Raw genomic sequence first — 27,928 nt, 5'->3', positions numbered from 1 at the left:
GCTATGAAAAATAATTAGGACTAATGTATCATAGAATAATGCCAACATACCCACCGATTACAGCGTTACACTTCATGAGAAAGACATACTGGAGTTACAATGTTCAGACACAATTGGGCAATTCACAACTCAAATTTCTCCATCCATCCATTTTCTATGCCACTTCTCCTCTTTAGGGTCGCGGGGGTATGCTGGAGCCTATCCCAGCTGACTTCGGGCGACAGGCGGGGTACACCCTCGACTGGTCGCCAGCCAATCGCAGACTCAACTTTCTCTTCTCTATTAATTTCTCTCCTCCTCTCCTTTCTTTGAAAAATATTTATATATTTTCAAGTAATAACCGAAAAAGAATGTCTTCATTTTCATCTGTTTACTGCACAAATCAGTTTACGTCACATTACGTCACACATCTGGCACCTGTGTTTCGCAGATGTAATACAAATCAAAATCATTGTCACAATAACCACGAAAAGCAATGTCATAGATATATAAAAATAAAAGTTCATATAAAAGTTCCTCAGTTATTGTAGCTTCTTGACACTCTCCTGCAGGCTTTCAGCTTTTCCTTTTTCTCTGCCACGCTTCTCCTGTGTCACTTCATTCATCAGCTTTTCCTTTTTCTCTGCCACGCTTCTCCTGTGTCACTTCATTCATCAAAAGAAATCACAAAGCACTGTGCTTTGCTTATCCAGTATCTCATCAGTTGCTGTTTGAAATAAGGACCGAAACCAAAACATAACGCTAAACAGATTTCATTGAGCCACATGAAACCTCTTTGGCAATCGCACTGTGCGGGAACCATCCGTCCATCTTCTTCTGCTTATCCAAGGTCAGGTCCCGGAGGCAGCAGCCTAAGACGAGAAGCCCAGGATTCCCTCTACCCGGCTGCTTTGTCCGGCTCCTCCCGGAGGATTCTGAGGCGTTCCCAGGCCAGCAATATGTCCTCGGTCTTCCCCGAAGCCTCCTACCAGTCAGATGTGCCCTGAACACCTCCCCAGGGAGGCATCCTAACCAGATGCCCGAGCCAACTCATCTGTCTCCTCTCAATGCGGAGGAGCAGCGACTCTACTCCAAGTTTCCCCCGGATGACAGTGCTCCTCCCCCTATATTTCCAGAAGAAGCCAGCCACCATATAAAGCAAATTCATTTCTGCCACTTGTACCCACGATCTTGTCCTTTTGGTTACTAGCTAAAGCTCATGACCATAGGTGAGGGTTGGGACGTATATCGGCCGGTAAATTTAGAGCTTTGCCTTTCGGTTCAGCTCCCTCTTCACCACAACGGACCAATGCTGAGTCCGCATCACTGCAGATGCAGCACATCCACCTGTCGATCTCGCATTTGCCCAATGATGTCAGATGTCAGAGCTGAAATTGAATGAATAGTGCGACTTGACCATCTTGATTACCCAACAAACTTTGCGTCGATCACGACTTCCATCCATCCATTTTCTATACCGCTTCTCCTCTTTTTAGGGTCACGGAGGCATGCTGGAGCCTATCCCAGCTGACTTCGGGCGACAGGCGGGGTACACCCTGGACTGGTCAAAAATGCTGAACTTCCTTGTGTTTCTGTACTACAGCCTTGTGATTCTTTGTTGGTTGTACAGCTACTTCCCTCTCCGGTGTCTTTTGAAGCAGCCCCCTTCATAAACTGTCCTCTGATTCTTTTATTGTCCAGCAATCTTGACATGGCCTTGCCCTCGCGTGTGACTCTTGAGAGCTGAAAAACCTATGTTGCCAACATCAAAAGACTTGCTGGCAAAGTATGCCCTGTGTATATCTCCTGACACCTCTCCTAGCCAGTTCCTGAACTGAGGGTCTTCCATCCACTCACTTTTGAATTTGGACTGTCTTCCTGTCACTCACTCCTGTAATAAGAGGACAACACACATTTGAAAATGTCTATTACTGCCCATTTTTGTGGTGTAATCAACCTGTCCAGCACCTTGAATTGCATCTGATTTGTTTCAAAAGTTACTAAATAAAGTAAAATGGACTGATTTATACCTGAAATGTTAATTTAGTCATATTAAATCCCATTGATTTATGCTAACAACAGTGTAAACACGAAATGCGAGCCGTGCAGAAGAACATGTAATATTTCAAGTTGCCACTGCCTACTTTGGTCATGGGCCGCATGGTGGCAAAGTGGCTCTGGGTTCGAATCTCCGTTGGACATCTCTGTGTGGAGTTTGCATGTTCTCCTTGTGCGTGGGTTTTCTCCGGGTGCTCCCATATTTCAAAAACATGCATGTTAGGTTAACTGGCAACTCTACATTGCCCATAGGTATGAATGTTGAGTGTGAATGGTTGTCCGTCTATATGTGCCCTGCGATTGGCGACCAGTAGGGGTGTACACCGCCTCTCACCCAAAGTCAGCTGGGGTAGGCTCCAGCATACCCCTGCAACCCTAGTGAGGATTAAGCGCCATAGAAAAAGAATGAAGGAATGAACTTTGGTCATTTTAAGGGTGCCCCTTTTCCTCCTGACAGCCAACTCAGTAAAAGACACGCCCGCTATAAATCTCCTCTGCTTGTCACTCAACAGAAGACAGGGAGAAGCCTGTGGCTGCGAAAGAGAAAATCATCACACTCGTGGACCAATACTTGCAACACTTCTTTACTTACAGTCGCTAGTTTTGTCTCTATGGGCCAAATGTTTGAAGGGGCCTGAAAAGTTCCTACAGTTAGCTACAGAGTAAACTGGAAGCACTAAGTTGCTCTAAGCCAGCCGAAAATGACCCCTGGGTTGCACTTTTGACACCACTGGCCTAGTGTGAGTACGCCCGAACGCAATTTCTTACTGTACGTGTCTTTTCCAAACAAAAGGTACCCAATCAAAAATGTTTTTTAAAAACAGGCCACGGTATAACAAATTTTGGTCCATAAAGGTTCAACAAAAGGTCAATCAATCAGAACGTCACTATTAATGGATGACAAAAATATTTTTGGGACGTTATGTTGTGTCAACAACTGCACTCACGTCATCAAACAAATCCGTGGCTCTGTAAGGAGGCCCTCTCTCGGACACAAATCCTGCGAACGCCATGCCATCCAACACCTTCATGAGGAAGTCATCTTCAGTCAGCGCCCTTTGGCCGAGAAAGGCAGCCTGAGGAAAACATGGGAAATCCAAACCCTCATTCAAAACATTTGATTTGAGTGATATAGCAGTGCTATATTAAGCACGAAGGGCCTCATTCTACCTTATGGAAGCGGATAACAGGTTCGGGGTGAATGCGGATGATATGTAAACACCAGCGATAACCCTGGAAGAGCTGAGCAAACAACCACAGGAAAACTGCCCGGATCTCCTTATCCTGAAACACACATCATAGTCCAGTTTAAGTCCAAAGCCACATTTGAAATGAAAGCAACAATGGCATTAAGTGTAACCAATAATACAAGTAGTAGTTAGGCCGTCATCTTAGCACACGGTTTTGTTACTTTAACTAGTTCCTTAGTTCAAGGGCAGACCACAAACAACCACGTGGTATTCACATTAGGCGAAGAACCATTATTTATTCGCAGCCAATCTTCAACTTGTTGAATGCTTGTTGTCACCTGGATCTTGAGAGCAGACGGTTGCGAGGACTGAGGGGGGAAGGCATGATCAGCAACTTCCAGCTCCGGATCCAAAACCTGCAACAGCCAAACACACCATCAAATGTACTCAAAGAAATGAACCGACAGAATCAGGACCGACTCATTCCGATCTTATGATTGATTACAAAAGCTGAATTGCAATCTTGTCACTTAATCGTAAAACACAGTGTAGTCACGTTACCATCCAAATATATATATATATATATATATATATATATATATATATATAAATAAAGTAAATAAATAAGTAAACAAATTAGAGATATACAATTTTTGTTAAGCTGATACAGATAACTTCCTGCTTCTCAAGGCTGATCCTGATAACCTTTTGGTTTGCTGGCCAACGGAGGCCAGTGTCTTCGGGGAAAGTGGAGGATGCCACGGCGATGGGATCGGGCCCCGGACTTTTCTTTGCGGCTGGCTTAATAGCAGCTTCTTTGGTGGCACCAAAGAAGCCGCGGGCCTCTTTGTGGCTTTCGGGCGTGGCAATGCTGGCGCTTCGGGTGGCTGGTGGGGTTTGGTGAGTTGAGTGTTTACAGCACATCACACGCAGGAGAAAAGGAGCACTTGGTTTGCTCACCCTCCTGCTCCTACAGCACAGTGCGGGTTATCTCGCCACATAGGAGCGTTTTTTGAAATTGCCGATTATCGGAGCTATTTTTTAATGTTTTATCAGATTTATCGGCCCTCATATTGAACAGGTAATTAGCGCCCGATATTTATTGTGCCCCGCTAAAGTGTAGGTCACAACCGGTCGTACGGGCAACAAAAAGGCAAGAAACACACAGAGGACGTGCTTGTGACGTGCTCATTTTCGAGCCGTAGTCTGTACAGCCATCGTGTGTCTTTCGTAGGCTTTGCTGTTGTCACGTTTGGGCAAAATGTTAATTTTTTTTCTCCATACATCGCACTTGCGGACTCCTATATTTGTCGTGCGTCACATGTGCGCCCCACATATGTAATTAGCGCGGCCAATGCATATTCAGATATTTTGAACATCCTCCATGCGAGTCGAGATATTCCTCCTCCATGGTCACAAATACGTTCTCCGCGAACAAAAAAAAAGCACGGCGACTTGGGGGGTAATAAATAAATAAATAAATAAATAAATAAATAAATAAATGAATGAATGAATTTTTAAAAATCGTATGTCCAGCTGTGACCTTGGCTTAAAAAAAACACATAAATAATTGACACAGTCATGGTTAAAAAAAATTTAAAAAAAAAACAATAACATTTTTTTCTTTGAACGTGGATGTTTGTATTATTATTGCATTTATTTAATTATTTATGCAAACAGAAATTGTGACATTACATTGTCACTATTTCTTTCATGATAATACTGTATAAAACAAATCAAATGTTATGTTACACATACAGTATACTGTACTCACATACACAAGATACAGTACTTCACAAAAGTGCGTAAACCCCTCAGGTTTCTGCAAATATTCAATATCTCTTCCTGGGGCAACAACATTAAAGAAATTAATTTTTATTTAATTTTATTGACTACAGTATATTGTAAATGTCATTTGTCATTTCATTATATCACATTATGCCAAGACCTTTGTTTACAAGTATTTCAAAGCACATTTCAATTACCACAGACAACACTGATAGAATCAGTGTTTACAATTATTTAAAAAAAAAAAAAAAAAAAAAAAGGAAACAAATGTTTTAGACTGTGTTCATGCAACAATGACAGGAGTAGATCCAGACCGCGATGAACCAATCTCATCCCGGATTCAGCTAAGCCCTGATTTAGGGTTGCCTATCAACAATCTATAGCATCATTGTTCCTGCATGCTTCCCACAAACCAGATTAAATCTCTTTTAGAAACACGCTGATCGGTTTTCCTCCTTCTCAATTAAGCCTGCATAAGGCCCAGACCAGCTGTTACATTAATGTTTGCTTATATGACAGAAAAAAGACATTATATTAGATGGCTGAAACATAATAGATATAAGCCCTCACTTTAATATGTGCTTAATGAAGTAAAGGCTTTGTTCTCAGGTTTATAGCTCCCATTCCAAAGTTCAAGATCTAGAAAAATGATGAAACAAAAAAAGGTGAAACTCTAAATGCTTTTAGGACATGGGTCAGCTCTGTCAACCATGCAAGGCGCCAATAAAATGTGACCCTTTCCTTACTGACAGCTTATGAGCAAAGCTACTATGAGGAAAACGATGGCGTCTGTCTATGTTGACCAAACTCATCAAGTCTCTGTCCAGCATGTTCGTGTTATTCTGTTATTCTACCACAGCAACAAATAAAAGGCACCCATTTATTTATTGATTTTTTTTTACATTGTTAGCCACTGGAAAAAAGATTTGGGCATGTACGAAATTTCGGTTGTCAACAACCAGTCATCCAGTCCGAGGGGAGTCAACTTAAATGGGTCCAACTGTATTACATGTTTGGTGATCTAAGGCAGCTGTTCTTACTTACCATTGAGAGTGCAGTCTGAGTCTGCTGGAGGAGTGGTTCAGGTAGAAGGGAGATGTGTACACACTCTGGTATGGTAACGGTGCCACCGTCGAGGTCCGCAATGATGACATCCAACTAAAACACACACAGACAAATTGCATGTACATTTACCTGTGTAGGGATGTTGGCGACAGCACAAGATTGATTACAAAAGGTAAAAACTACTGACTGTATTAGACTGACTTTAAGGGTCATGCTAATGTGGATTCATTGAGGCACGGTGTCTACTCTAGCGGAGGCCACTAGTTCAGGAAATACGGTGTTTGCATCCTGGCAACAATTGAAAAAAAAACACGGTTTGAAAGATAGAATAAATGTTGACAGTGATGGTCAGTAAAAGTTACAGTAGCTAGTTAGTAGCCAGCAGATATGCAACTAAGTAGGCACCATTAGTGATATGCGAGTATTTCGGAGTACAAGTACTGTACTGTATGTTGGTATGTAAATAAGTCGGTACTGAAGGTACTGTGGTTAGACTAGTGGTGCAGTAGGTAGGCCTTGTAAGCAGACATGAGAAGGTAGGTACCGACATACTGTCGGAAGGTATGTAGACTAGGCACTTTAGAACATTGCCATACTGAAGGAACAATACCAGAGAAATGAAACTGAGATATAACTTTGAGTAGTCAGTGTGCAACTTTGAGTAGTCAGTGTGCAGCTTGAAAAGCAGTATAGATTTGCTGCCATCTGAAAGTAATTTAACACACAGCCATTATTGAGCATATTACACAGTCCAGTTGTGTGAACGCCATTGTTATCTAGCACTGCCTTAATGCTCGAGTCATGGAATTCATCAGAGCTGCACAAGTTACTGCAATCCTCTTCCACAATTGGACACCATGCGCTCCTCCACATTCCTTCCTCCCCCTGAAGATGCCCCACAGGTGCTCAGTTGGGTTCAAGTTGGGAGGAGACATACTTGGCCACTTCATCACCTTCAGCTTCAGCTTTGTCAGCAAGGATTTTATCTTGTAGGTGTGTTTGGGCTCCTCAACATACATACTAGGCTAACTGGAGGCTCTAAATTGCCCATACTGTTTGTCTATACAGTATGTGCCTTGTGATTGACTGGCAACCAGTCCAGGGTGAACCCCATTTCCCACCAGCTGGGATAGGCTCACACCTGTGACCCTAATGATGATAAGCGGTGTAGAAGATGGATGGAAGAGCTGTGTTTTGAGTCATTTTCAGTGGATAGCAAATCTATACTGCTACTGTACACTACTTATTCTTCATTTCTATCGTATTGTCCCTTGACAAGATATACAATCCTGATCAAAATCTTTTTGAAGTGATTAACAAGAACGGTGGAGCTACTCATTACTGAGTCCTACTGAGAACATTTTTTGTTCTGGTTTGGAGAGTTTTTTTTTAATTTTTGAGCGGTGGTCTTAAACTTTTGATCAGCTGATAAACAGACTATTTTAGTTTGATTGTTGTTTTCAATAAATTACTTTTTCAAAGTGCTTTTTGTCTGGCTCGCCCTTCTTGCGTTTGCATATTGTAGCTCTACTTAAAACCTCATTAAGATCCAAATGTACAAAATGCAAATTCTAGCAATTTTTCAACTGGTCTTAAGATTTGTATCATGTCTGTACAATAATAAAAATGATTGCTGAAAGGTGAAAGGTTTACTCACTTTTGGAATATACTGTAAGTAGGGTGGTCTGACTATAATTGTATAAAGTTTTTTACGCTTATTATGTTATAGCAGGGGTGTCCAAAGTTTTGCCCTGGAAAGGCCATTTGTGGCCCGTGGCTGTTTATTTATTGGCCTGTAGCATAACCTTAAAACATAATTTAACAAGAAAAAAACCCCACCAAAAATGAAAACATTTGCAGTAATTACGCAAGTAAAAATATTAAGAGAAAATAATTGGAATCAATGACAAAAAGTCACAAATTAACAGAGAATGACATCGTAGTATTGGGGGAAAATTATGGCATTTTAGTAGCATAAAGTTGAAATATTAAAAAAAAATGTTAGGAAAAAGTAGTAATACTATTAGAAACAAAGCAAAACTATTTTTGGAAAATTAGGTTGGAGAAAAAGTCATAATATTATGGGAATAAAGTCATAATATTAAGAAGTTTACAAAGATTTACAAAGTTTAAGAAGGAAGTTGCAATATTTGAAAAAAACAAAACAAAACAGCAAAAATAGAAAAAATGCGAAAAGACCAAAGTTTGTGCTAAGAATATGTTTTTTCACCTACATCACAAAGCTGAGGTGCAGTTTTTTCTTTAAATTCTTCTTTGCATAACTACATGTGTTGGTTTCCAAACTATTAAAGTGCCCCTTGCATCCTTTCATTTTTTGGTATGTGGCCCTCGGTGGAAAAAATGTGGACACCCCTGTGTTACACAGGTGATGACAACTCACCAGTTCTTGTGTCTCAGAGCGGAAAAAGGAATTGACGCCGATTATGAAAGGAGTGGGAGTACTCAGGACCTCCAGGAGTTTACCAGGTAAGATGGGAACATATGTGAAGCTGGGGAGACACACATAGCGCACATTAGCAGTTTTTAATGGTACTTTACATGACATAACCTTTACCACAGTCATGGCAATGAAGTAAGAGATGTGAAACTTGCCTGTATTTAAGGGGGAACATGATGGCAAGCAGTCCACGGCAGGCATCTGTTAGTCGTTGGTAACTGCTCGACAGGAACAGGATCTTATGCTCAGTAAGGGCAGCACAGAACAGGTACAGCACATTGACTATGCCTGGAAAAGAATAGGACATAGGTATCGGTAGGAATCCAAAAGGGGCAACACTGTTAGCATCATTCAGTATCCACAAATACTGTATTTTTAAAAATCCTTATTAATATAATCATTTCCCATCACAACAATTGAAAGTGATGTTGTGGACAGAATTAACATTACACCGGCCCATAACAATCACAATCATCTAAATCATAGCCACATGATAAAATCAGGAAATGCTGCGTTGGCGTCGTGTTATGTTATGTTATGCTTGTCCGTACCAAGCTGTCGGAAGAGCTGGGCCGCGCTGCTGCCGCTGACGGGTAGAGAGTCATTGATGGGAGTCTGGATAACTTGCCGGTCGCCAGCGCCTAATGTGATGGTCCGCTACAGATAAAGCGAGGCGAGAAGAAACAGATTCCATTAAAACGGCATGTGGGGGTGGAGGAACATGCATTGCTTCTCAGAAACAGAGGTGTGGTTTAATCACAGTGTGCAAAGGGGAAGCGTGAATTGGCACAATAGAGATGGAGAATTCCAGAAGCTTTGCAGGTACGTGATAAATAAGACACAAGCCATTCCAGCTGATGCTCACGGTAAAGCAACACCACAGCCACCATATAAATGAAATTTGAAGGAGGACATCCCTCTGATATAGAAAGTGTCACACGACAGACTAACAGGTGCGCACTTGTGTTTGATGCGGTTTGATGTGCATGGATGATTCATTTTCCGGGCATAGTGTGTCCAGAGGTCAAATTAATCCCAGTAGCCGGTCCTGTTTATGTCGCTGACCAACTCTTCAGGTCTCGTGGCTCATGACTGAATGATGGCTAATCTGACTCTGTTTATTTTATTCAGTAAATCTGTTTTGCCACTGCATTCCATTTTCAGTGCAATATCCCTTTAAAGGTCCCTCAAAACTGTGCAATAACAATGTTTACACTGTACATGCTTTATACATTTTTCATGCTCTGCCAGATTTCATTTCTCATAGTTTGTAGTCCTTTTTTAACATGTACATTTTAGATCGTTTTTACGACTTTTATGCTTACAGATTTCTATTTTCTAAGGTATTTTAGGACCTTAATGTATATCGTGAGATACCGGACACCCAGCTTTGTCAGACAAAAGTGTAAAATATCACACAAAAACAGAAAACAGAAATTAAAATAAAAATGTAGAAAACCATGTCAACAAACTGCCATAGCTTCAGAAGTCTTTTATTAGTGCCCATTCTCCTTTTGTGTCTGGCAAAAGTCACAAGTAAACGTGCAAGCAATGTTTTCGGTTTTGGTTACGTCAGCAATCACTTACATCAACGTCTGTCAGCCAGTCCGAGGCGGCGTCAACATACGCGGGTTCCACTGTTTCAAAACAATTCCTATCCAAACCCTATTGTATATGAAAGTTACAGGTAAACACTATGTACAGTCTTAATCCATCCTCCTTTTTTTCCACCTTGTTGTTCCATAGAAACGGCATGGGTGGGGCATGTTGTTCAGTTAGTGTTCCGCCTTCATGAGACGTATCTCTTTTCTGTAAAAATGGAACGCCTGGATGGCCTAAGTCAGTGGTCGGTAACCCGCGGCTCTTCAGTGGTTCCCACGCTGTGCTCTGTGATTTTTTTGTTAACACCGATGCTGAGAAAATGTGCATTTTGGTTTTTTGGTTTTTTTTTTACAGAAAGAAATATCCGACTCACCACAAGTGCGTGAATGCACTGGATGAAAAATGGAAAAAAAAAAAATATCGGAAGAAATTAGAGAGTTTAATTCTGCACGGACATATTCCTTTGCCTTCAGTGCCAATGACAGTGGCTCACCCACCCATGTGCCTGATAAGGGGCAGAAAATGTAACATTGAAACACATTTTCAAAACACGCAATTTTTCTGAAAAGTACCCAAAAGCAGATGGGCGGAACGGAGCGATTTGTGAGGGATGAAGGCTCCAAACTCAAGTGCAGCCGCTAGTGTTGTGACTGCACTGCGCGGCGTAAGAAAGAAGGAAGCCGTTCTCAAATGGAGAAAACGTGAAAGAATCGTTCATAAAAATATCACAGCATCTATTCTCCGAATTTAAAAAAATAAACCAGAAATCACCGGTATTCAGTCAAGAACAGGACCAATAGAAAAGCAACAAACATCGCCAGTAGGCAAACTGATGACATTCATTCAGTGCAAGCATACTGAATTCCCTGTGATGAGTCAAGAGATGTAAATGATATTGAGCAGACAGCATTTACGTGCACATATGTGAACTTTGATGGGCGTTTTTTGTTTTTTGTTAAAGCTGGCTACGTTTTCTTTTAATTTTAACAAATAAGGGAATGACTTACAAAAGTCTACATAGTTCAGTGTTTACATTATTTCAAAGTAGGCCTACATTTGCACTCTGCACTTCTGTTTGTTGAATTCTTTTGTTGTAACAGGTAAAATTTTAAAAAGTTTAAAACTTTTAAAAGTTCACAAGCTGTGTCATGTTTTGTGGCTCCAGACCATTTTTCTTTACACTAAGAGGCGTCAAAATGGCTCTTTTGAGGCTTAAGGTTGCCAACCCGTGGCCTACATGGTCCTAAAAGTTGCATACACTACTTTTTATTGCATCAATGTTATTCATAAAGAAAGATCTTGGCTGGAGAATCAGTCCTAATCATTATGCAGGGAAAAAAAAAATCAACAAAACAAAACTGGAAATAACACTGTGGTCGCTGTAGCGGCAATTCCAAAGCATGGTGGAAGCAGGTTATTGTGTTGCTTTTCTAACAGGAAAATTAATGAAGGGGCTGTAAAATTTGTGACGTGTTAAAACAGTTCAATGTATCGAAGCAGCACAACGGTAAGTAAGCAGTATGATTTCTGAAAGGCAAATGTTGCAGCAAGATCTTGTGCTTTTGACAAACAGTCACAGGGGAGCCTTAGCAACTCAATACTGTGATACAACAACTGATCATTAGACATGTTTAACAAATACTCTAGCTGGGTTTCCATCTCTTCCCCGTGCCCCCCAAATCCATGGAAAATATGGAAATTGATGCTAGGTACACAGCTCCCATGGGGAACCATTGCTACTTCAGATGAATTCATCCAAGCTGTACAATGCATTTGGCTATTGTGTATGTTGCAGTACTTGTTTTATTATTATTCCGTTGGAAAACATGAACTTTCTCGTCATCTGGCAAATATATAAAATGGTATTATGACAGATGAAATTCACTTTGGGCTTGTTCATATCAAGGAATCTTGCAAGACTGATTTAGACTTAAAATTGCCCCTTAAGAGAAACTCTGAACATTTTTGTGCCATTCAGTTTTCGATTTTCATATTTTGGCTGTGTTGAATGAACATAGGTAAAAAATTTTAGAATATTTTACAATTGTCATCCCTGTTCTGTAAATTAGCCTACAATAAAAAGGCACTTTTGTTCCTCGTGACAAAAATTGTCACATTGAGAATGGAAAAAGCTATTTTCGACCCAACATTTAATAGAAATCCTTATGCCATAAATTCTGGTGTAAAAGCCGCTACTTTTTTCTTAAACTTTGAACCCTGCGGCTTATACAGCGGTGTGGATAATTTATGGTTAAATTATAATCTTGTGACGTCTCATAATTCTTGTTTGAGATGTATGTTTCAGGCTAAAGTACTTTTATTACATTGACTCATTTAAAGTGGGGGGAAAATATGAATATGACATTTTTAGAGCAGTTTTTGGTAAGCTGACATTTTTTGCCAATATGATCAAATGTGTGAGTGAGTGACTTAAATTTTGTAAAAAGGCTAAAACCCTTTATATATACAGTATATATTTAAAGAAAAAGCTTTGCGTGATTAGCTATTAGTATTAACAGTTTAGTTTGTTCTCTGTGCAGTGTGCCTTTTTACTCTATTTTTCTTGGTTTACATTTTATTTCTAGTAAGGGCCACAAAATGACCCCCAGGACACACTTTGGTCACCACGTGCTTCAGCGTTAATGGACTCATGGCACGCAGGTAATAATGGACAGATTTGACACTACCATATAATGTAAATAATTTATTTTCTTACTTCATTTGAGCTACTTTAAAAGGAACCCAATGGATCAGTTGTTGTTTATGTATTGGCTTTTATGACATCTGGGACATATGTGGAGAAAGGAAGCTGAGGGAGGTTCAAGGTGATCAGTGTGATGAGGGAGAATAAAGTCAAGCATGCATACCAAACTGTCTCCACTCTCCTCCTGGCCCGGCTACACAAGCATCCAGTTGAGAGACAGAGACACACGCACACACACACACACACAAAAATGTAACCCGCAGGATAACATACAGATTATGACCAACCATGATGTGGACACAGTACAGTTCAAATTGGTAAGAATGTGACAGAGATGCAAAATAATATTCCAAGAATAAAAAATACGTCCAAGCAAAATGCAAAAGAAATTAAAGCAGTTATCTTGCAACAAACATATTTGATATAAATAGCTCTTAAAGTATGTTTGGAATGATGAGTGCTAAAAGTCAAACTGGCAACTTTCAATGAACTCCACCCATACAGTATATGCTTAAGTTGTAAAAGACATTAAAATACGCATGCTACATGCCACACGGACAAACCACCACAGCATGACAACGACCTCCAGCAGACAAATGAGTTCATTTTCTTGGTTATGCCAAACATGTCTCGCCAAGATGAGATTTGGTCTGTGATCGTCACGGCAAAACAGAGTCCACTCTCCTACAATTATTGTAAACATATAGATAGACTGGATTATATTTTAGACTATTTAAGACCAGTGTCCATGTCGACCAACTTATCAAGGCCCGGTCCACCGCCTTCTTATTACTAACAAGTGCCTGGGTAAGCTGACATTGACATCAAATTTGAGATCCTAAGGAGTCATTTCTATGAAGAATCCTGTTTATTATGGTCGGCGTGTTATAGTACTGTTAACGTCATTAGCGCTAATCAGCGTAAAATGACAAAAGCAATATAACACAGCAGTGTACACACTGACTTCCTGTTCAGTCCGAAGTAAGCTTCAACACAAATGCATGGCAGTACTAGTGTAGTATCGGATCTATGTTAGTGTGATTACATCAATACTTTTAGTTCTCTTCTGTGTTTATTTTCACAAATCCTTTGTTGTTAATGTTATATTTATATATTGTTTAGTAACTCAGGACACAGGAGGGTTTTGGGGGCAAAAAGTCAAAGGTTTTCAATAAGAGCCAATAGTAATTTTTGCCTTTTTTGTAGTTGTTTTTACAAGATTTCCTTTAGTTTGCAAAAAATAAGTGAATAATTGTATTATTTTGTTGATACTATTACATTGTCCTATATTGTTAAATTTATATATTGCTAAATTATTCACAAATAACTTATTATTATTTTATTATCATTATCACCATCATTATCATCATCATGAAATCAAAAAAGTAACGACACAAGCACAAAGTCATTTGAAGATTTTGTCAATTTTAAGTAAAGCATTGGTATCGGCAATACCGTCCGTGGATTTACTTGGTATCGAATTGCTACCAAATTTTGCAGGATTGCCCAAACCTAGTGTACCGATTATCATTATTCTGTGACAGCAAAGGTCAAAAGCAACAATGGAGGATTATTACTTGAGTGGAGCACACGCAAAATACAGTACATTACTTGGTCTGTGCAGGTTTGAAGTGCAGTGACATCTCTCACCAAATAAAATGGAAGACAAGGACTGAGGTATTGTTCGGGCCCGTGCAGCCATATGCTTGTGTAGTTGTGCACGTGTAGAGCGTTGCATTCATTGTGTTGTCTGCATGTGTGTTAAGACTGATTAGATGCGAGTTTTCCATTCAGACGATGCCGTACGAAGCCATCTGCCATCCCATATGGTCTCCTAGCAACTAAACCACAACCAGCCCAGCAAAGGTGGTTTGTAGCTTTTTTATGTGTTAATACTAGTGGCAATTTAAGAAAAATCATGAGAAGGGCAATGACAGGTGTGAAATAATTAACATGCTCCTGCGTTGATTTGATCACAAAACAGACACAAAAAAGCTACAGAGCCACAATTTAAAAATGACTGCGATAAAGGGCGCATTCCTTAGAAGAAGAGAAAACAACTCCAGCCTGTTTGATTTTGAACAGAATTAACAACATGGGTTTTTTGATTGGTAGAGCTTAATGGATTGACAACATTACCTGAAGACAGGCCAGCAGCCAGTCACAGGCCGGGACCTGAAGAACCTTGTCTAAACTACAAACTGAGGACTCAATTATCTGTAACACAGAGGAACCGGTGTACAGTATGGGGCAGAAAGGTATTATAACATTGGGAAACCACAATATGTGGTTCAGATAGAAATATACAGGGTATCTCTAAAGTCTGGACATATACTGTAATATAGAGTGGAACCTCAGTTTTCATACACACCGGTGTTTGTAGGATTTGGTTTTCGATTAAAATTATTGCCACAAATATGTCTCGTTGTTGTACACTATCTCGGCTATCACACGGCCTAAAAAACTAGGCTGCGGAATCGAGTGCCAACACAAAGCATCCGCACGGTGGTGACTCAGTATCTGTGAAGAATGGATGGGTTCTTTTAGAGCTGGGTCACTATAGGCAGATTCCGTCCAGGGAATCCTTTAATCATCTTTATTATGTGTGTGTGGATGATTTATTTGTTCATAAAACGCACACAATATCATAAAAAAAAAAACTCCTTCCTTTCTCCTTTCAAGCACCGGCGCAGTGCGCCGATGAGGCGTTCAAGCGCACTGCTTATTTCTGAGTGTTAGTGGAATCTTAAAAAAAAAAAAAAAAAGGACAAAAAAAGTTGTAAGCGCCATAACTTTGACAAAGAAAGTGAGAAACACTTTTGACTCCAAGAAAGAACTTGTAGCAAAGTACGAAGGTAGCATCTGTTACAACAGGACTTTCATGTAAAGGTTCCTGAGTTGCAGGGGTTTGGTTAAACAGAGACACATACAGTAACAGATAGTGAGTCGGCCCAGTGTGTGTAATGATGATTGTACCTGCTGCTGAAGTTTACAATAATGTTAAAGCGTTCAAGTATACAGTTCTAACTGTCTACTCTTTAATGTTAAGTTTACAACTAGAATGATTAGATGGCCCTTCCATCTCTGGATCAGTAAAGGTGAAAGTCATGATACATTTTTATGTATCATGTTTAATTCATCATTTATATGTATTTTGCATTGTTTTCTGCATGTGGAACTATAATTATTCTCTATGAAAATGTCTTTTATGTTAATATTTTTGGGTGACTGGGACTGGTTTAAGGGATTTACATTATTTCTTGAAAAGAAAAATGTGTTTATCGTGCTTTTGTTTTTTGTGTTTCCACTGTACATACATTATACAAAAAAAGTTAAGTTTAATTAATAATTAAATTAAAACAAAATTAAATGATTAAAAAATAAAAATAATGAATAAAAAAATTAAATGTAAACATAAAGTAAAATATTAAATGAAAATTATAAAAACCAACAAGTTTTAAAATACATAAATTAAATTAAAAAGATCATATAAAAACATGTTTATACATGTATTTTTAAAACTAAATATTTAGTGTTTTATTTTAATGTATATAATACAAATACATAAACATACGTTGTAGGGAGTATATGTGCTGAAACAATGCACAAGAGTGAACCCTCTTCCTGCCTGTTTGAAGGCGAGACGAGAAAAACAAACACACATGCACATGGCGATATATGGAGGCCGACCAAATGATGAAGTTCATTTCATTTATCGCCTGATTAATTAATTATTGCGAGGCAGTTGTTTCTCTTAAAGAGAAATCTTGTCACCTTTTAATCTTGTGAGCTCTTGTGACGTGACACCCCTGTTAGTTTCTTCTCATTTAATTTGAATTTCTTTTGAAATTGTCAATAATTAAATTGATTTAGTATAAATGTAACTTTTGTATAATGTATATATGTACAGTACAATACTGTGAGCATGATAATGAGGGTGTTTGGTGTATTAACTGATTATGGTTAGTAAGTAAAATTACTTTAAAAATGTACAAATATGTGGAAAGAAGGGGGGACAAAAGGACAAAACCATAGTGACTGCAAATGAAACCATCGAAATGTATATGATAAGCGTCAAGTAAATTTGCTTGCCAAGTTACAAGCATGCCAAAAATGGCTGCATGTGCAAGGAGCCTGAGCCCTGCCCCTCTTCAAATTGCTACACTGCTTAGAAAACCCAGATCCAAAGTACTGACACAGCAACTTTGATACGGCATAAGGAATGGTTTATTTTCAGTGTTAGTCTGCCCTTTCTAGAGCCCGATCATGTCAACACGTTTAAAACATGAGAAGTTGGGCAGTTACCTGAGAGCCTCCGGCGATTGGGATGACACATGTGAGGAGATTTCCAATGACTGTCTCTAACGGGACAGTCATGCCATCTACATGGACGGTGTAGACCAATGCCAGACAGTTCTGTTCAGACAAAGGTCAGAGGTTAAGAGGTTGGCCAAGGAAATTTGCTCAAAGGCTGAAGAATATCATCACTTTTAAGAGCAAAGGGGTCCCAAAGGTTGCAAGTGTGTGTTTTAATTAAGAAGAAAAAGAAGAAAAAAATACAGCAACCTACCCTGAAAACCTCAGTGTAGTCCAACCGAGACACCAAGACGAGGCTCTTGGGTGCAAAAACCTGAGTTGGTTGGATAATAGTCGGCTCTTCATCCACCTCGTCCACTTCACAGGCCTGTGCCTTCTGCAACTGCGCACAGAGTGGTTGGATGCTCCGTTAAAGTAGGCTAGTAGGGGATTATTATTGAATGGTACCCCAACACATTCCTAAATGCCTCACCTGTGGGTTGTCCAGGCCCTCCCAGAACGTGAAGCAGGCACAGTAGTGACGCTCTGAGTTGATGTCCGTCAAAACTGCTACAAAGAAGGAGGCGGGCTGCCGCTCGGGAACCAGCTGCCAACCGCTAGGCTGGCAGAACTGAGGTGAAAAGATGAGATTTCCAAAAATGAGTCGATTGACATAAACATATTGGCTCACTCATCAAAAAGGTGGACAACCCTTACAGAAAATGAACCAACCAAAGACTGAGTGACTGATGTGAATAGCATACCATGCACTGTACACAGTTCCAAACATACTGGATTTGGCCTAATAGTAATAATACACTACAGTGGAACCCGTTTAACTCGACACACCACAGACTGGCTGACTCACGTCAACATAAGCGGTTGTCGACATATTGGAAAATATTTCCTCTGTATCTGTCCCTAAATTGCACATTTACTTGTATCTTTCACCAGAGACATACGGCAAATGGGTGATAACAAAGGCATTTTAAAGAAACAGCAATTTCTTGACATGGTTTTCCTCCATTTGTGTATATTTTTATTTCATTCTGATTCTCTGTTTTCATAGGATATTTTATACTAACCAAGCGGCTGTGCTAATTTCACTGTATAGCTCAACTACAACGACAATACAGGCCAATCTTTCTTTTGCTGGCTAACAATTAAAAAAAACAAACTGAATGGGTAGATTTTTTTTGTTGCTGTGGTAGAATCCAAGTTGTTACTGCCATGCTTTTATTTTGAAGTTTACACTGAACAGGAAGTCACTCTGTGCATGTTTTAATATTGTGGAACTTGACACTCCTTTGCCACAATGAAGAAGTTAACAATATTTTTTTTCCAAAGAAATGGCGCCTTTGGGTGTCAAATTTTAGCAGTCGACCATGTATGTCAACATCAACTTAATTGGGCACTTTTTAGTAATAGGAAGAACACGGAGGTCTATATGACAATAAAACTCTTGAATTGAATTGAATTGAATTGAATTGTCAACATTAACTCATTCAATACCAAAGACGTATTTATGCGTTTTTATAAACCCGAACGCCTGATCCTAAAGACGTATTTACACTTATTTTATGGGTTTTTTTGCACAAGAGGCAAAAAGAGGTGATGACGCAACTGCACACTAATGAATGTCACTTTTAGAGCAGTTTTAAGCCATAAAAAAGGGTCACAAGGTGTCAGAAGGGCATTTTGTAAGAGCTCGCCATAGATCATTTGCATGTAAAATCACACTCGACAGCAAGGAGGAAGTGAAAGAGCATGTAGTGTAGCGTGCAGAAGGTTAAGCATTGTAGTACGCAGTGTTGGTGTTATACTTGTAAATAAATTGTTATTTTGATGTAAAACAAGCCTCTTTTGTGTTGTGGTATAGTTGCTGAGATATTAGAGCTGTCACAAAGGCAAAAAAATTGTGTCAAAGTGAAAGTTATGCTTGAAATGTAACTTCACAAAAAGCTGTTTTTCTCCCTGTTTTAGTCAGGAACTGATATTTTCCGGAAATTTACCTATGTTCCACTGCTGATTACTAAAGAATGGAAAAAGGTAAAAACTTTTTTTTAATGAAAGACGAGAGCCTAATCTTTCTTTTGGTAGGTTCCATGTTTAATATAGCCATAGAACAATATTCTGTGTGCCTTGAAAAATCAAGTCAAAATGGTCTAAAATGGCCGGTACTGAAGAGGTTGTCTTTTGAAAAATGGCTGGAACTGAATGAGTTAAACGGGTCCACTGTATACTAATATTTGCAAGAAAAAATATACATTGTTAATGTAGCAATCAATGCCATCATACACAGCGTGGACTTCGGTAAGCAAACAGTGAATATTTGCCTTGTTTGATGTATTTCTCTGAGGGAGTGATCTCAAGTATGAATTTGACCAGTCTGTGCAAGCATGTTTGCCAATGGCTGGTTGCTTTTAACATAAATCTGCATCAAGTTGTTTGACATTTGAGCAAAGCATTAGAAAGGGGGTTCATATTTGTCCTTTATTCCAGCACAGCAATAAGGGACAATAGAACAGCCTTTCTTTTGCACCATGAACCGCCTTTGACTATTGCTTCACTGTCCAGTGATACAAAAACTACATATCCCAGGGGGCCTTGCTGTTATGGAACATTGTGATCTATTTTTTTAAGAATCTTTTCAGAATATGTGTCTGCAGTTTGCAGACCAATTTGTGGAAGATCAGGTTGAACATGTGTTACTGTAAATGACAATCTTTTGTGAGCAAAATGCTGAATAAAACATGCTTCTTACTGTTAATATCAACACAGGAACTCTGAATTTGTAAATTACTACACATTACATAATGCACTGTTTGCTACTGCTGCTTAAAATGCTGGTATTAGGATCATCAAAGGCGATACAGTATACATGTATAGGTCATTAAAAAAGATACTTCCTATAATGCCGCAGACTCTGATAGAGTTGAGCACCCTGTTCTATAGGAACATGCACAGAGCCAATGTTGACTTACCAGCTCTACGCCTTGTGGGAACGGGCTGTCCTCCCAGTCTTTCTCAGGAAACCGCTGGAGAATGCGACCTTGACCCTCACCCTCACCTTCCACTAGAGGGGCAAAAGGGACAGATACAGGGGTCAGTCCTTGTTCTATTTGTATCTAATAATAGCATACATTTTCAAGCTACATGCAATGAGACAGCAGATCTTTGTTTTCATGCAATGACAGTGTTCCTGTTTGTATATCGCTGTATTGCTGGTGCAACATAAAGTCATTAAAATATGGAAGGACATCGCTGGTGCAGTGGAACCCGCTCGGTCCCGCTTATGTTGACAACCTGTCTATGTCCATCAACCCATGACCATACTGGCAACGCGAAATAAATGAACCGATTTGTCATAGAAATTACATGTTTATATACATACAGTATATATAGCGGCAAAAGTGGTGGTCATCCATGTATGTTGACAGCAACTTAAGCAGGCACTTTTTAGTCATTAGAAGAACATGGTGGATCAGGACTTCGTGAGCTGGTAAACGTAGATGGGCTGTCGACATACTGTAAACGGAACTGACTTAAACAGGTTCCACTGTATATGCAAAATTTGCATTCGATCATGTTGCTCCTGGTTAATGAGGACGTATCAACTGCTAGCCTGGACCTTGTTCATGAAAGAAGCACAATGTAACAAAACGGGGCGACTTATGTAACCACCACAGGCCTCATCTTTCAGCTTAGTTCCGTCGGACACCCGGCATGCATTCACCGGTATAGAGAGCCAACGTCATTCTCCCAACACAACAGACAGTAAAGTCACACAACAGATAAATCGGATGTCTTTTTACATCACTCAAAGAAAATAACCGTGCCCAAGGGCTCTACTGGAGACAAGTGAAACAGATGAACAGACAATACACAAACACAGAGAATGGCCAGCCACCAAAACAGGCAATGAAACCCTTAAGTCACGCCCCTCTAAACTACTAAAATAAGCAAATCCTCAAGAGACGGTGCACAGGGATGATTTTCCAAAACAATGGCTGTCAATGAACAAACGTTACTTTCCGAGTAACCGTGAACAGTCACCAAAGTGTCAACACAAAATCGCTGTCCCCCAACACACATTCACATGTTTGAGTCTAAACTCAGACTCTTTGGCAGGGACGCATAACAGTTAAGGGTTCATCCAAATCAGTCGGCCTTTAAAAAGAGGAGAGCGTCCTGTCCAGTAGAAGATCTCCGACTAGCGTTTTGGTAGTTGGATGTTAAGAAACAGCAGAGCGCTCCTTTCATGTGGAAGATCTCAGACTAGCGTTTTTGCAGTATGTTCCTAAAAACAGGAGAGTGCTACTTTCATATAGAGAATCTCTGACAAGGATTTTTGCAATTGTTCCTTAATAAAAGAAGAGCCCTCCTGTCCTATAGAAGTTCTTTAACTTGCATTTTTGCAGTAGTTTCTTTAAAAAGACAGCACAGTGCTCTTGTCATGAAGAGGATCTAGGACAAGTAGGACCCTGTGATTTCCGCATTAACAGAATCGCGGACGGAATCACAGAATTGGCCAATAAAAACAAAATCTACCGTTAAACGCGGAATCTCACGGAAATTGACATAATGTGGATGAAATGCTGTCATCGTGAGAAGAAGGAATGTTTGTGGGGGGGGACATAGAGTATTTTCCTATGATAACTCTTTGACAAGCGTTCTTCCTGCAGATCTTTCAAAAACAATGGAGCTCTCCTGTCTTACAGAGGATCTCTGACTATAACCTTACAGCGCTACTTCAAAAACTGCAGCGCACTCCTGTCAAACAGAACAGTGGTTCTCCATTGGTTTGGCTGCAGCACCCATCGTCACCCTTCATGGACAAGCAGTGACCCAAATTACGGACATTTTTTAACTTCCATCCATCCATCATCTATACCGCTTCTCCTCATTAGGGTCGCGGGGGCAGGCTGGAGCCTATCCCAGCTGACTTTGACTTCTCAAATATTTATTACATAAATTACACTTATTTACATTTTTTAAAACAAAGTTTTTGCCTTGAGGGTGTTAACTTTTGACCATTTGTTCTGTAGACCACCCCTCTGCCTGGGCCAATATATCAACTTGGGCATAAGACACCTCCCAGTGCCGTCAAACTGTACCTAGTACTTCATTGTAGGCGGAATTTCCCCATGCAACACAAAGTGAGCTTTTCTTTATTACTCGCTGTTTCCCAGCAGAGTCACATGTGACTCTTGTGTTGTGTTGGACGGATGACACATTTAGTCCACACTCGATGTGAATCTCAATGAAAATCTACTATAGCTCTGATGCACCAGTTTTGTTTGATTTGGAGCCGTTTCAATGGTGGCAATATGAATTTGTTCCAGCTGTCAAACTAATGAAGAAGATCATCGTCGCGGCCAACAACATTTGTGATACAATCGACCACACGACCAGTTGAGTCTCTACTTCGATCAACATCAGATGTTATCTCGGCCCAAGCTGGGAAACCCTGGTTCTAAATTTATATTTTGACCACTTTATGTAAGAGGGGCTTCATTGTTTTGGGAAATACCCGTAATAATTCATGAAAGGGGCAATATACAAACACTGTGCCAGTAAAAGGGACCGTAGTGTTTTCCATTAATGAGGCAGACGCAGCGGCAGCTCGCCATCTCGCACGCAGCTAACAAGCTGTCATAGATGACAGCCTGACAGTCAGCTTTTGTGTAAAAATTGAATCCGACAGTAGTCTTTAAAATCATGCTATGCTTGTTATGTTAAATCAAAACATCCATAATTGTAACAGAACACTGGAATCACATTAAAACCCTGCAATTCAATGAAAAACAAATCATCAAAAATGAAAATTAAAATAAAAAAATAAACAAAATTAGAGCTTGGCTATTTGGTGCAGAACTTCACAACAGTCCCAGTTTCTCATGTGACTCGTTGGGAAAATTGATGACCCACCACTGGTCTAGACAGTGCAGCACACGATCGTAGAATGAACTGAAAACTGTGTTTGTGCTCTTTTGCCAGTGTTTTCACAGTGCAGCAACACACGGGCACAATCAGAGTATTCAGTCAAACAGTGCTACAAATTGACCATTCCAAACATGATTTCAGCTCTTCCTTTCAAAGCAGCACTGCAAACTGCTACATCAAGCCTATGTTCCTAAAGAAATATGCACGTAAAGATCACTCACTTTACCGAAACGTCTTTTATGATTTTTGTGTCTTAAGCCTCGGTCACAAGCTACCCTGCGTGTTTTTAGTCCTTACTGTTTTTGGGGAGGCCACACCCGCCACGAGTGGCAAGTGCAGGGAGGGAGGGTGTAAGTGCGTGCCGGGCAGTGAGTGGTTTCGTGCATCGTACGTTGCACACACGGTATGTGAGTTGTACATGCTTACAGCGCGCTTGTAATGTACCATCTCCGTGTGATCTTGCAAGTGCTGCTCACGTACGGTGTCCTTAGTCACCTCATGTTGTAAGTGCGTGGAAGTACGATGAGCGTCAGTTTTCCCGCCCCGATGTGTGTGTGTGTGTGTGTGTGGGGGGGGGGGGGGGGGGGGGGGGGGGGGGGGGGGAGCGTTGGCAGCAGACGGCACGCGCGTCACACGTATCTGTGGCCTTGACGTAGCGAAGGTTCCTTCTAAACTAAAAGCGCTGCGTCGTGAGTGCGTGCTCCCAAATCCGCAATCCGGTAATACAGAACGACCTTCCGAGGTTCTCCAGAGGTCACTGCTGCTGCTGCTGCCTCAAGATTCCCCCGCAGAGATTCTGGGTTCTGATGCGGCAACTTGGAGCATGGGCGCCCTCTACAAGCGGGATACTGGCACCCCCATATTGCTCATCAAATGTCCACCATGTGACCAAAACAAGCCATGTGACCAAAACAGTATGGGGGAGGGAGGCATGTCACGTCACCAACAGTAATTGCTCAAAAATACATAACATATTTCGTTGCTATTATTATATCCATCACAGACCAACAGTCTGAAACATGTTATTTCATTACTAAAGGAGAGAATTGTGAAATAGGACCAATTTCGGCATTTGTGCATATAAATGGTCAGAGCACTTGTAAAGGTGTGAATGGGGAACTATGTTGCTTGGCGAAGGTCTGCGCTCTCTGCGTGCTTTTATTTTTTTGTGTGTGTGTGGGGGGGGGGGGGGGGGGGGGGGGAAGCGTTGGCAGCAGACGGCACGCGCGTCACACGTATCTGTGGCCTTGACGTAGCGAAGGTTCCTTCTAAACTAAAAGCGCTGCGTCGTGAGTGCGTGCTCCCAAATCCGCACCAAGGCTGTATGCACCAATTACGGATCCCCAAATTTTGCCCACGTTTTTGCAAGTATGCAGCATCACCCTTGCAAGTACGGGTGCATTCACACTTATACTGTAGTTCAGCCATTACCATAAATACTGTTTCAGAACACCCACAATGCCATTTCCATGTGGATGAAACGCTAAAATACAGTACTTTACAGTTTGACCCTGAACATGTTTCCGTGTAAATAGCCCCTTAGTGCAGTGAGGTTAGAGTTCAAGTATTTTTCTACAAAGCCAAATTGTATTTTCAATGCCAGTAGTTGCTTAAAAAACACTGTGGTAGTTGTAGTTTAAAAACAAGCGGCTGGCATTTAGAAATCAAATGGATGGCAGCAAATGACAGCATTGCCACCTTTAACAACACTATCGCCCAGGAGACAATGTATGACATTTTTTTTTTTGTACAAAAGCACTTCAGCAAACTCACATCCTTCCTGCACAATGAGCACTCCCACCTCCCGGATCCACCAAAACAAAAAAGAAAGGTCCTCCAAGAGAGGAAATATGCTGAGAGATCGCATCTGTAGAATTACTACGATTGAACTGGTGGTTTCAAACCAAAAGTTGCTTCTGCTGATCGGAATCAGCTGCTGTGCTACTAAACTTGGTTAAAAATGGTTCTTTCTTTACACAAGGCTCAAAAAAGTAACCAAAAATGCGTCACAGCAAACCACATAAGGTTGCTCTCGCCTCTCGGAAGCATGAAGGTTTGTTCTGTGGAAAAGTGACTCTAACAAGGAAAGTGTCCTGTTAATCATAATAAATGTATAAATGCGATGGGGGCGCAATGTTGCATTGCAATGACGTTAAGTGGTTTCTCTGAGAGATGACCCTCACAAACACTAACCAGCCCTCTCCTGAAGTAAGTCCGTGAAAACACGCTTCACTGAGCGTGAGTGAGAGCTCGCGTACAGCAGTGGCCAGTGTAGCTTTGTACCCAAGTTGTGTTTTAGGTAACGTTACCGAGCGTTTTAGGATTCCCATGCCTGCTGCTTTCGTCATCCACGGCTGTGAGAGGCACCCAGCTCGCTATCTCACTTAGCAACAGTCAAAATACATTTTCAACACACCATAATTCCGGGCCAAAATAAGAGCGGCGCACATCCTGTAATAGTGGTAAAACATGGGTGTCTTTAAAAAATAGCTTACATTAATAAAACTATTGCAATTGTATGTGCAACTACATCTTCTTTAACCACAAGCAAGGATATGATCGTTTGTTGAGGATTCTGTAGTAGGATTCTGAAAAGTAAAAAAAAACAAAAAAAAAAACTGGGTAATTTTATTCACTGACACAAGTAAACTCACAATCTATGGTGATGAAATAAGTGTAAAAAGAAAAAAACAGAAGAATAAAAATAATAAAACGGAAAAAACAGAATTTAGGAAAAAATCAAACAAAATTTGGGAAAAAATAAAACGGATTTCACAAATCTATATACTTGACATTCCAACGACAATGTTAAATGCTCTTGACAAATTAAAGTTTATTGCTTTTGACATGGTGTACTGCATTATTATGGCATTTAGTATCATTACATTAATGAAAATATGGTCTCAAAATAATGTCGACAATGATATCGTTTATCAGCAATAATTTGTAGGACAATTATCGCCCAGAAAAGTTTGTTGTCATGACAGGCTTAAGCATGGACAAACACAGGTCATTAGCATTAAAGCTACAGACGCACAAAATGCCGTGTTTCCAGTAACGCTTACGAAAAGCACTTTTAGGCCCTGTCCACATGTCCAGTTGAAAAAAAAGTAATTCTACACTGTGCCGGATTAGGAAACAGTTGCATCCAGATGGGAATGGATAACACAAGGCACACCTACGTGTGGAGCTGTGACTGACACGCGGACGGAACCACATGACACACCAAACCATAGAAGAAGAAAGAAAGCATGCACATAAGTCGTTGTCCTCTGCTTTCCAAGGCTGGTCTAGACTTATGACAAAGTGGAATTATATGTGCGCCATTTTGGGAGTAGAAGACAAGAAAATACCAGGAGAATGTGGACTGCGGTGAGTCATGACACTGGAAATATTCAGATATTACATTGGCTTGTCGTCAAAGCTCACTTCTGGTCACGTGATGGCGACGGGTCACTGACGTCATCATTTTAAAACAGCAGCGGATTGCCAGTTTATATGGAAACAACAAGCCGGCTTTTTCATATTTTCCCCACTCTAGAAGCAGTTTTCAAAAAATACCGTTTCAGGGCACCCAGAATACCATTTCCGTGTGGATAGCCCCCCAGATTCACCCCTTGGGGACTGGAACGACTGCTCTCTTGCGCGCCAAAAGACTTAAGCAGAACAGCACTGACTCAGCCTTTGTCCTAAGAGGAGCCTGAGAAATTCTTCACATTCCAGGAAAACCATCAACATGGGGGGGGGGGGGCATCCCCAACAACCCCCATGGAACATAATCACACCCTACACATTGTTTAGAGTATTTTTAAGGCTCCTCTCGGTCTTGACAACTTCAGCACACCAGGCATCTCCAGTGCTAATAAGCCACATCTACTGTGCTAAAAATGCATTTAGTCTTCAAGACGCTATTTCAATATGAACAGAAATGAACTCAGACAGCACACTTACAACTACAGTGCAACTAAAAACAACAACAGACTTGTGGAAATGGAATGTCTGTCTTGAAATTGAAACAAAAATTCCCCCCCCCCCCCCCCCCCAAAATAAAACTAGTCAATAAAACACAAGTCATTTTGTTTAAAGTGTGTTTTGTTTTTTTTTGTGTGTTTAGAAGGTTAAAAACAGTTCAATACTCCTTATGCAGGCAAACCATTTATGACAATGCTCACACTGCAGGGTATGATGCCGATTTGCTAGTTTTTGTTCAAATACAATCTTTTATGTAGTTGTTCACGTTACAAAAAAAACGTGACTTGCAGTTGTGTGTAATGTGAACGTAATGCATGCGGGGAGTGACGCGCATGCGCCCAAAACACAACGTCGCACACGGTGCCGTGTGTTTTACGGAAGAAAACATTGCCCCAGTCTCAGTCCTGGCACATTTGTGGCAATTTCAAGAATTTTGTACAGCCAGAGTTAAATATAGTTAAATATTCTTAAACAAATTATTTTGTGTAGGAGAAATAATTTGAAATATTATGTTGACAACCACTGTTGTCAACATAATATTTGAGACCCAAAGGGGTCATTTCTATGAAAAATTAGTCCGTTTATGTCAACATGTGTTGTATTACTGTTAACGTTATCATTATCGCTAAACAGCGTGAAATGACAACAGCAACATTTGTGGAATTTGTGTCAGGCAACAGATGTGGTCTGCATGTGAAAGGAAGTATGCATCTACAGCCGCTGTCCCCGGAAACAAACCTACACACCCCTCCCCTGTGTAGTAGGAATGAGGGCAAGCGTGAGGGCCCGAGGGCCATCGTCTGCCTCATGAAAAACAAGCTTTGAAGCACAGCAGACTAGTGTAACACTGACATACTGATCGTCACCTGC

General features: G+C 40.5%; 1 protein-coding gene across 5 annotated transcripts in view; it reads right to left on the bottom strand.

The window, feature by feature from the left end:
* Window positions 1-27,928, bottom strand: part of sbf1 (SET binding factor 1) — a 54,149-nt gene that overhangs the window by 20,343 nt on the left and 5,878 nt on the right. For 2 of the 5 annotated variants that reach the window (XM_054800115.1, XM_054800117.1), the window contains exons 2-14: window positions 20,125-20,216; window positions 17,634-17,771; window positions 17,415-17,543; window positions 17,150-17,260; window positions 14,984-15,061; window positions 13,008-13,037; window positions 9,090-9,195; window positions 8,694-8,826; window positions 8,482-8,590; window positions 6,060-6,173; window positions 3,566-3,643; window positions 3,208-3,321; window positions 2,985-3,113 (exon numbers count right to left, since the gene is read on the bottom strand). In XM_054800115.1, coding sequence (XP_054656090.1) covers window positions 2,985-3,113; window positions 3,208-3,321; window positions 3,566-3,643; window positions 6,060-6,173; window positions 8,482-8,590; window positions 8,694-8,826; window positions 9,090-9,195; window positions 13,008-13,037; window positions 14,984-15,061; window positions 17,150-17,260; window positions 17,415-17,543; window positions 17,634-17,771; window positions 20,125-20,216 — 1,361 coding nt within the window. The remainder of the gene's footprint in view (window positions 1-2,984; window positions 3,114-3,207; window positions 3,322-3,565; window positions 3,644-6,059; window positions 6,174-8,481; window positions 8,591-8,693; window positions 8,827-9,089; window positions 9,196-13,007; window positions 13,038-14,983; window positions 15,062-17,149; window positions 17,261-17,414; window positions 17,544-17,633; window positions 17,772-20,124; window positions 20,217-27,928) is intronic. The other 3 variants (XM_054800116.1, XM_054800118.1, XM_054800119.1) reach the window with 3 other exon arrangements.

This window comes from Dunckerocampus dactyliophorus, chromosome 15 (genome assembly GCF_027744805.1).
Source record: "Dunckerocampus dactyliophorus isolate RoL2022-P2 chromosome 15, RoL_Ddac_1.1, whole genome shotgun sequence".
Classification (NCBI taxonomy): Eukaryota; Metazoa; Chordata; class Actinopteri; order Syngnathiformes; family Syngnathidae; genus Dunckerocampus; species Dunckerocampus dactyliophorus.
Note: the sequence above shows the minus strand (reverse complement) of the source record. Positions and strands in the feature narration are given on the sequence as shown.